This window comes from Mirounga leonina, unplaced genomic scaffold (genome assembly GCF_011800145.1).
Source record: "Mirounga leonina isolate KUSES-001 unplaced genomic scaffold, KU_Mleo_1.0 Mir_239, whole genome shotgun sequence".
Taxonomy (NCBI): domain Eukaryota; kingdom Metazoa; phylum Chordata; class Mammalia; order Carnivora; family Phocidae; genus Mirounga; species Mirounga leonina.
In genome coordinates this window covers 217695-228273 of record NW_023270624.1, presented here as the reverse complement: position 1 = coordinate 228273, position 10579 = coordinate 217695, and the positions used below count along the sequence as shown (strand labels likewise).

The following is a 10579-nucleotide window of genomic DNA, read 5'->3' as shown; positions in this document are numbered from 1 at the left end:
GATAGATGGATAGATGGACAGACGGATAGAAGGATGGATAGATGGAAGGATGGGTGGATGGATGGATGGATGGATGGATGGTTGGATGGATGGGTAGATGGAAGGATGGATGGAAAGATGGATGAAAGGATGGAAGGAGGGATGACTAGGTAGAAGGATAGATGGACAGACTGATAGAAGGATGGGTGAATGGTTGGATGGATGGAAGGATAGGTGGATGGATGGATGGATGGATGGATGGATGGATGGATGGATGGATGGATAAATACATGGTTGAATGGATGGGTGAATGGAAGGATAGGTGGATGGCTGACTGGCTGGCTAAACAGGCCTCACGTTTTCCTTTATGTTGGAACTATGTCAGACCCTGTCATTCCTCTGGAAGATATGTTTCCATTTTTAAAGACCAAGCTCCCTGGTGACCATGTGTACCCCAGAATGCTCAGTAGCTAAGACAGATTTGACCCAATGACTGTCTTGCCCAGAGGTTCCATGCGCCCAGCCCCCACTTGCGACCCCAACGAAGATGCATCCTTCCTGCCGGGCTGTTGTCTGTCCCCACTGTCCTTCCCTTCCCACAGCAGGAAGCGCTGTCATCCTGGCCTCTGCCGCACTCCCCCTGCCTTCCTGTTCCTGGCCCAGGAACTAGCTTCTTCCTTCCCCTGGCCGGCGGCCCTGGCCCCCCAGCTCTCAACAGAGCAGTTGCGGCAGGCGCCGGGCCGAGGTCAGGGAGGCCAGAGTGCACACCTCCTCTTCTCTGTGCTGTCAGCAGCCTTGGGCAGTGAGGACCCTGGCGTCAGCCACAGGCGGCCAGCTGTGGGAGCAGCGCTGGGATCCTGGGTGAGGGGCGAGTGGCAGGAGGCTGGGGTGTGGGGAGTCCTGTGCATTAGGCACTGACCATGGCCTTGAGGTCATTGCCTCCTTTGATCCTCACACAACCTGGGAGGAAGGGAAGAATCACGAGTCTAGTCGGCAATGAGGAAACTGAGGCTCCAGGACCCACAGAGGCACATCCCTGCCCAGTTCCCAGTCCTCACATCTCTCTGTCCCCTTCTCTCCCAGCACAACCCCGAGTGCCTGCCTCTCTGCTCCCCAGCAGCCTCCTTTCCTGTCTCCAATCTGTCCCTCAGCCCAGAGGGCTGTCATGGCCTGAGGACACCTTCACTGGCTCCTTGTGGCCCTCTGGAGCTGTGCATACCCTTGGCCTGGCCTCCAGGGTGAAGCCCATCCCAACAGGTCCTGCCCTCCTGGCCGGCTTCACCTCCCAGTGCCCCTGCCACCTCCAGCATCCACCAGGTCCTTGCCCACCTCCCTGCTGGCCTCAGGTTGTGTCCTTTGTCCTTTCCTGCTCTCTGTGCTTGGAGAATCCCTGATCCTGCTTGGAGGCTGGAGTCTGAGTGCTCTGTCCCTCCCCTGGCCCTGTCCTTGGTCACGGCTCTATCCTCGGGTCCAGCACGGCAACCCAGGGATGAAGTCGGGATGGTCGGTGAGCTCGGGGGTGCCTCTCCACACACTGACAATTTCTTACCGCAGATGCTGTCATGGTCACCCTGTGGGTGATGGGTACTATGTGGCAGTCCTGCCAGTCTGATCCACACTCTCCCTAGCAGCTGTGCCCAGGACGACAGAGGCATCCAGGGGCCAGGCTACATACTCGAGGCAAGCTGAAGGAGAAACATGGGGGACAGCTGGCCAGGTGAGGCCGGGCTTGGGGTCTCTATGCATCTGTCCTAGAGCTGGGCAGATTTGGGGAGACCTGCTCCAGGTCCTCCCTCTCCCTTCACTCTTGGAGGGGAGGCACAAGGGTGTTCAGTCCTAGAGTCCTCCCCCCCGCACCCCCCAAAACTGGCTGGTAACCTCTGTGCCTCCAGAGGTCAAGGGTGAGGGTCAAAAGGCCACAGTCCCCTGACCCTACAAGACTGAGATAGCTGGGATAAGAGGGGCTGTTCCCAGAGCGTTCCCTGAGCCGGGCTGCGTGCCCCACAATGCCACTCTCTGGCTGTATGGCCTCGAGGAAGCCCCTTCCTCTTTCCAAGCCCCAGTTTTCCCATGTGCAAAATGAGAATTGTCCCCAGGATGATAGGGAGCCACACATAACATAATACCACGTTACAAACCGTCGCAAGAACAAACTGTTGCTGGCTCATGCACGCTGAGCCCATGGCCGTCACTGCCTGCTAAGTGTTTTGCATGCCACAGCTGTGGTGGTGGTGGTGGGAGGGGGTGGTCCGAGAAGGCCTTGCTGGTAGGACGGGGTGAGCTGAAACGTGCTTGGTAGGCTGAGCAGGAGCTTGCTGGCCCAGGAGAACACACAGGACAGACAGGACGTGCAAGGCTAGCATATGGGGGACCTTGGGCTGTCAGGTAGATGGAACAGATGTGGGGCAAGGAGGCCACAGAAAAGGGTCCTCGGTCACAGGCCAGCCTGAGGCTCTTGGCCTTGCTCACCAGTGTGCTCCCTCCTCCTGGTGATGGCACCCTCCAGGGCTCCAGGCCCACCTTTGAGCTATTCCACCCTCCCTGGCAGCTTTCCTGAGCTCTGGACCTGGGGCGGGGGAGATGCTTCCAGCATGTCTCTGGGAGGGCACCCCGCCCCACCCCTCAGACCAGACAACACCCACCGCGGGGCAGGACAACTGGAGCCACAGAGCGCACAACTCCCCACCCCACAAGATGAGCACGTGTTTAAAAGATAGGCAATTCCCAGTATTGGCAAGGATGTGGGCAAATAGGCAAATAGGCACTCATAGCACTAAACGAAGGCTCATACTCTTTGACCCCCAAATTCTGCTTACCCCATACATCCTGTTAGGATAATAATAGCAAACACGGATTTAGCACTTTCTGTGTACCAGCCCAGGCCTGCGCACCTGCGCACCCCACACCCCACTCATGCCCCCTGAGGTGGGTACTGTTCTTGTCATTTTGCAGTTGAGAAAACTAAAGGCACAGGTGTTAACATGCTGCTCAGAGATTATCTCTGGGGTGCAGGATCACGGCAACTACTCCTTGCTCCGTGCATGTCTGCATTCTTTGCGTTTCTGCAGATCGAACGATCTTTTCTCCATCAGCCCTGGAAGCACGGCTCTCCCTTCCACTGTTTGCCATCGTAGTGGTGGTCACCTGTCAGGCATTCCTGACTCCACTCAGCCCCCACAGCCAATGGGTCACGAAGTCATGTCCATCCTCAGAGGCAGCACCAACGGCCAGTGGGGAGCTGGGAGCTCCAGGCTTGCCCCTCTTCTCTCCCTGCCCCTCCCCCCGAGCAAAGTGTTTCGCACTTACAGCACTCAGACACCTAGCAGGGGACGCCTTCCTTCTGCCCAGAGAGCCAGATCATGGGACAGCCCCCGTCCAGTCCCCTGCTTCTTCAACCCACCGTCCGGCCGGCCTCAACGTCCATCCCCTGGCTTGCCACGCCAGTGTCTCCCCACTGGTCCAGGGTTACCCAATGGTTAGATTATCTTTCTAGAATACAAGTCCCTCTCCTGACTAAAACCACTATGCTACTTGGGGGCAGAAGCTGCGTTCTTGGCATGGCCTTACAGATGACTGGTGCTCCCTCCAACCCTAGAGTCACAAGTTGAGGCCCCCTCCTTGGGCCCCTGCTGCATGTTTCTGCAGCTCCATGCAGTGGTTGGCTCATTGCATCTGGCAGTTGCTTAGTGCAAGGAGGAGGGGCTTATGCTTGCCTTTCATGGTGGTGTCCCCAGCATGAGACTTGGCGTGATTGCCCCGACTTCCCTGAGGGTCTGGGGAGCAAAGGGAGAGCACAGAGTGTGTGGGCAGGTGTGGAGGTGAGCAACAGAGGTGGAGATGTCCTGCACTGAGGTAGGCACGTTGGCCGGGGGGAAACTTGGGAGAAAGGCCATGTGTCTGCAGGGCATGCCGCTTTTGAAAGGTCTCTGGGACAATCAAGATAAAAATGTCCAAGAAGTGGTAAAAAATTTAGGACCCCACCTGCCCACCCCACCAGACCCTTCCTTGGGGAATGTGGACAACCACCTGCCCCTTCTGACCCCTTAGCCCCCATGCCATCTGGGACCAGATACCTGACACCCGACACTCCTTCAAAGCTGCCCAAGTGAGCCATTTCACCCTCCAGCCTTAACTCCTAATGTCCAAGGTGGACACAGTAAGCCATGACACAAAGCTAAAACCTTCGCATACCCTAGAGTAAAGTAGTTTGATTAGCCGTTTTGACACCGAGGTGAGGCTCCACCGCCAGACACTCCAAATGCACATGTGTGTGCCGCCTAATACGAATAAATCTCCCTTGGGTAGAATTTAGTGTAGCTCTGAGGATGAAGCTCTGCACTAAGGGTGAGGATCAGGGCTTCCCCCAAACCCGCCTGAAAGCCCGCATTCCATGCTCTGGGGGCAGCGTGTGGGAACGGAGCCCCCTCGAACCCACCCACTTGGAGAAGCACCATCCCCTACCTGCAGTTCTTGGCAACCCCTCCAAAGGTGGGGTGAAAGGCAGGGCGTATCTAGAGCAGGAGGAAGGTCATGTGCTGGGAGCTGGGGTGTGTGGTGGGTACAGGCTAGGTGGACACGGGGTTAGGGATGCCCTTGGGACCATAGCAGGAGGGGTCTGGACCACCAGCTCAAGAAGTTGGTGCTTTATTGCTCGGGCGGGGGGAGGGGGTGCCACGGAAAACTCAGATCTGTGTTTTAGAAAGGTCCCGCTGGAAGCAGGGAGGGAGGTGGGGCGGAGTGGGAGCATGGGCTGCCGGAGGACCCCCTGAGGGTGACGGGGAGGAGAGGCACCCTGGCAGACGCTGAGCTCCGAGCGCAGCCCAGCTGCGGGTGCAGCCAGCTGTGCCAGGCAGTTAGCCCGCCCGCCTGGGGTCAGGACTCCGCTCCCGGGCGGCAGGACGGGCCGTGTTATCAGACAGCCCAGCTGGCTCAGAGGAGGCCCCCGAGCGCTGCTAAATCGGGGCCGTGGGCTCCTGCCGCAGGAAGAGGGAAACGCAGGCAGGATGTCCTCTCCTGTGGCCGACAAGTCCTTTCCCATGAACCCCTGCTGACCTCGCTGGCCACGTGGCGGGGCTCCCCCACTCGCCACCCTGACCTGCGCCTGCTCGCGGGGCCACCTACACCCTGGCCTGGCCTGGGATGGGGGGTGGCGGAGGTGACCCGCGGCGCGGGAGCGCGGCCGGGGCGCGCCCGGCTGCCCCACCCAGGCCCAGCCGCTGCCAGCCCTGAATGCCCGCACCTTCCTGCTCGCAGACTTCTCCCTTCGGCGTGACCGGAAAACTGAGATCCCAGAGGAAGCCAGTGTCTGAAAAGGATCGAAACTCAGGAATCCCTGGCTCCAGCTGGACACGTCGGCTGCCTCTGGCTCCGAAGTCAGCGCAGGGAGCGTGAGGGGCTCTCCAGACCCTTTCCCCGGCCCACCTCCCTCCCGGAGAGGCCTCTCAGAGAGCTTGGGCGGGGGGGGAGGGTGCCGGCGAGGCCCTGGTGGCGAGAAATCTGCCCTGTGGGGGAAAGCGCCCAAACCAACAGCGGGAGGAGTGTAAGCTAGACACAGAGAACTTCTCCCTCCAGGCTAAGACCCCACTTAATTTTCCTGGGTTCCCGGATTGCCTTCTGCCCTATTACAGTCAGGTGCTCCCAAGTCTCCTCCTTCCTTATCTGGCCCAGTTGTATCAACTGGGGTCTCCCAGGAAGTCCCCAGGGCACCTCCTCCTGGAGGACCTGGCTCCCTGAGCAGCCTTCATGTCCCTACCTGCGCCCCTCCTCCCAGGGTTCCCATCTGGTAAACCACCTTCATGACCCATTCTGTGACTTAGGCCAGAGACTAGCACACATCCCTGCCCTCCCCTGCCTCCTCCCCTGTGGTACCCCCTTGCTGTGGGCCCCCACCTTGTTTTGCACCTCTGGCAGTGCCTTCAGGGGACCTGACCAGGAGCCTCCCTGCCCAGAACTTCTCTTTTCCAGGTGTGCCGCTGACTCCTGCCCCCTCCAACTGCCTCACCTCCCCCACCTTACCCCCGGCCCCCTCGAGCCTCTAGCCTCATCTACTACCCACAAGTCCCCATATACCATCTGGACTTCCCTGCTTCTGAGCCTTGGAGGGGTTCTTTGCCCTACTTGGAATTCCCTTCCCTGGATTCTGCAGATCCCTTCAAGAAGCCCCCAGCTAGAAGTGATGCCCCCTTCCTCTGCAGCCCACGGCTACCAGCTGGGCCTCGTGGGGGTCCTGAGCACTTCTGTCCCTACGATACAGATATCTGATACCATGTCTGTGTCCCAGCCAGTCTGGCACTCAGCAAAACCCCTGCAGGATGGGGCTGGTCCAAATCCTCCCTGAGCCACCCTGAACAGGCACCAGAGCTTGTGACTGGCATAGAACTGCAGTCTCCTTCCCTAGGTTGAGGTCCCACTGCCTGGGGCAGCGTGGGGGTGGAACAGGGTGGAGCTGGCCAGATAATCCTTGTCACACCTCATTCTCAGTCGAGTGCCTGGTTGTGTGGGCTCTGTGCTCTGAGGAGGAAGAGAGCCCTTAAGCCACAGTGACTGAGATGGGGCCAGTGGCCCACAGGACCCAGTAAGGTGGCCCAGCCCCCACATCCTGCCTCACTGGCATGCCCCGTCCCTCCCCCATTGCTCTGTCCACACCTGGGTCTGGCTCAGGGCTGAGGAACAGGGACAGCAGAGAACTGAATGGCTGGCCACACGAGACTCAGCCCACGGCAGGGGCCAGTGTCCTCAGGCCAGGGCAACCAGCTGCCCGGCTGTCACTTGCTTCCCCTACATGTCCCTGAGCTGATTGCCCACTGTCCAGCAGCACAGACAGCCTCTCTCTAGACTAAGCCCCCCAAACAAAGCCTCTTGGGCCTGTCCTCTGCCACCTGCCCTCTCCACAGGGACACTGCCAAGGAACTGCTTTTTGAAACTAGACCGGGACCCCAAGCCATAAAGTCCAGCCCAAGCACAGCCCCTCAAGTGCTTGCTCATTTGCACTACTATGCATGGGGAAACTGAGGTGCAGGGAGAGGAAGTTGGGACCCAGGCCACACAGCCAGGAATTTAGGGGCAGAGCTGCATCCACAAAAATGTGAATCTAGGGCTAACTGCATACTTTTGAGGGGTCAGCTTCATCTTCCCCGAGATTCTCACCTGCCAGTACCTGGCCACCCAGTCTGGTTGTCCTGACACTTGGCTGCAACTGAAGTGTTTATGCTTCTGCTCCAGCATCCCTCATCAGGCTGGGGAGCTCCCCAGGGCAAATGCAGGGCACATTTCCCACCAGCCGTGTCACGGTCCAGCTGGGCCATCCTCCTCCATAGGCCCCTTCAGCTAACATCCTCTCTCCTCCTCTTCACTGCCTGACTCTGTATGAACCACCTGAGCTCCCCGTAAGACTGGCCTCATCCCTTTTCCCTCCTCCACCTCCGGAGCACCCAACCTCAGGCTCTCCTCGTTCTCACACCTTGCAGTACGTTCCCTGTCTCCCTGGAAGCCTCTGGCTCCCTCCCTGGTGTGGGGGAAATGCAGCCCGGACTCTGCTCTGCTTCCTCTCCAGCTCCCCAGCCCAGCCTCTCTTGAGCTTCAGACACTACACCCAATGGTCTGCCGGATGTCTCCTCAAGGTGGGGTCTCCCCCTCCTCAGCCTGATCCACTTCACTTCTCTCTCCACACTCATTCGGTCACTCAGCAAACACACTAAGTATTGGTGAGAGCCTGGCCCTGGGCTGGATGCAGGGGAGCAAGGAAGGGCAAAGGGGCAGCCCCTCTTCTCTGACCTGCCTCAGAGGCCCCAGGCAGATGTCTTCCTCCATCCTGCCTCTAGATTCATCCACACCTCCTTCATCTCCCCTGTCCTCTGCCCTTCAGTCTGTGAAGGCATAGAGAACAGGGCTCTGTTATCCTACAGATCTGGGTTGACCATTTCCCTTACTGCTGGCCTTTGGGAACCTTGGAGAAGTTACAGATGTCCTTGTTCTATGCTTTCTCCTCTGTAAAACGGGTCTAATATTCCCTTGTGAGGATTATTAAAAGGGATGAAGCATGTGAAGCCAGTATTTAATATCTGCCGTGTTCAAAAATCTGGACCCCCTCCAGCCCTTCCTTCACTTTTCCTCCAACCACTGGGGACCCATGACCCTCTCTCTACCTTCTGATTCTCTGGGTCACCAGATCTTGTATAGACGTCCAGCTCATCCTTACCCATCCTCTGACATCTCTATACAACAATACTCCTCTGCTCCTTTTCTCATCTCCCACACTCCCTTTTCTCCAACCGCATGGGGGCAACTTCTGGTCATATTCCTGTCACAGACCATACCCTGCCACAGAGATGTGCTTAAGACGCTTCCACGGCTTCTCCTGCCGGATAGTCCAAGCTCTTGAGCTGGGCCTTCAAAGGCTCCTGCCCCGTCAAATACAGGGAGCGCCGGCATTCTGCCTCTTCTGCCACGTTGATCTCTCCTGGATTGTCAACTCAAGATCCCCAAGTTCCCCTGTGCACCTGCGCCCAATCTGCCCAACGGCGCCTGTCTCTGCTGGTCCCCGAACCCCTGCCTCCGCAATCTCTGGCCTGGGGAAGGTGGACACCTGCCCGGAGCGCCCTCTGGGGGACCGACCTCGAGCGCAGCTGGGAGGCGTCGGGAAGTGCGCACCCAGGTCTGCGGCCCGGCGGGGATTTGCCGGGGTACCGTCCCCGTGGCGCGGGTGGGAGGGCAGCGCAGTGCAGCCCCGGGACTCCCCACCCCCGGCACACCTACCCCGGGAAGCCAGTAAGCAAGCGAAGGATCCTAGCTGAGGATGCGGTGCGACGGGGCCCGGCTCCAAAGGACAGATAGTGGAGGGTGGTCGAGGACCCCGAGCACAATCCCTGCGCTGCGGTGCAGACGGTGCCCAGTCCCTGACCCAGCTGCAGTCTCCGCCCGCCCTTTCCTCAGCCCCGCGGGCCCAGGCCGGCTCCATCCGGGGTCCGTATCCCCTGGCTCCCAGCCCCATCTCCCCTGCAGCCCCAGGCTCCCGGGGGTCCAGTGCCCCGCCCGTCCCCCGTCGCCCCGGGAAAGCGGCCCCCATCGCGGCCAGCGGCGCACGCGTGCGGGCAGAGGGCTCACCGCGCTCGCCGTCGAGCAGTCCGAGGCAGAGCCACAGGCGCAGGCACAGCGCGGCTCCCCGCTGCATCTCCGGCCGCTGCGGCGCGGGTCTGACCTGCGTGGCCGCGGCTCGGGGCTCCAAGTGTGGGCGCACAGAGCGAGCGCGGGCGGGGCTGGGGCCCGGCGCGGGCGGGGCGGGGACTGGGCGGGACCCCTTCCCCAGGGGCGGGGCCAGGCCCGTCGGACCGCCCCTCGCACCTATCAGTCCCGCTCCCCCCTCCCCCCCCGGCCGGGGAGCTTGCTGGCTTGATCCGAGGGTTCGCGTCTCGCTCAGCGGCTGGAGGCTGGTTAGTGTCTCACTTCCGAGACCCCCGGGGCAGCTCTGGGCGGACGGGGAATGCAGGTAATGCACCAGTCCTCCACTGCGCGCTAAAAAGGCAATGAACTCCGCAGCGGTCAAGATTAGACAAAATGTGTCAGAGTGTATTTTTCTGTAATTTCCTTTAATCAATAAATACAGTGTTTAAAGTAAGAAAAAAAAAAACAATGAATACAACTTAAAGATAACAGTATGTCAAATCTTTGAGAACGTTCAGCAAGCTTTATCTTACCACCTACGTGGTGTGGATGAGGTTGTACCCTTGGGGGAGGCATCCAGTATAACAAATCTCCCCCCACCCTCCTCGCAGGCCTGGCCTCTTCTTAAGAGCTCCCCCAAATAGTTTTACTCTGAGCTCATTCATAAGTCCTTGTATCAGGTGACACTTTACTCTCTGACTTGGCAACCCTCTCGCAGACTTCCTTTCTCTTTTCAGTTCTGTCTCTAGAATTTTCCTATTTAAAAATAAACCCCAGGACGAGGACTACCACGGCCTCCCTCCCCCGCTTTTAGTCTACTTTATTCACACTCCAGCGCCACCCTGTACGCAAAAGTCCGTTCATCCTGGCCAAAGACCAAGACCGGATTGTTGATAACAACCATTACCAACTCTCAACTGCGAGTATTAAGTATGTTATAAAGTTGGAATCACAAATCAGTGGGGATAGTTCAGATGACTTAAAAAATGATGTTGGAGGAACGAGACAACCAAATAAATGAAGTTAGACTTTTTTGCAGCTATATATTGTCTTCCAATATTTTTATTTTAAAATAGAAACTTATTGTAAGGTGTAACACACATATGGAAAGAAGTATATGTCAATGTGTTATGAATGGAAATTTAAAAATCGATGTCTCCACCGCCCAGATCAGGGGATACAGAATGGCATCAACATTCCAGAAGTGCCCACCCTTTCCCATCACAAACCCTTCCCTCACTCCCAAATCCTGGCTTTATCAATTTCCCTGCTTTTCTTTATCTTTTTATTACCCAAATATATGTTTTGATTGTTTTTTAACTTTATTTAAATGGACTCATCCCACATATATTCTTTTGCCGGGCATCCTTTGTGAGATTCACCTATACCACTATGATGATCCATGCTTCCCTCCTTTTCATAGCGGTGTGGTAACCACAGT

General features: G+C 57.9%; 1 protein-coding gene across 5 annotated transcripts in view; it reads right to left on the bottom strand.

Moving 5' to 3' along the window:
• The window catches only part of FLT4 (fms related receptor tyrosine kinase 4), a 41271-nt gene extending 32062 nt beyond the window's left edge, over positions 1-9209 (bottom strand). For all 5 annotated transcript variants that reach the window (XR_004683597.1, XM_035029363.1, XM_035029364.1 and 2 more), the window contains exon 1: positions 9082-9209. Coding sequence is in view for 4 of the 5 variants with exons in the window: in XM_035029363.1 (XP_034885254.1) it covers positions 9082-9148 (67 nt within the window). In the remaining variant the exon portion in view is untranslated. The remainder of the gene's footprint in view (positions 1-9081) is intronic.
• Positions 9210-10579: the final 1370 nt, after the last annotated feature.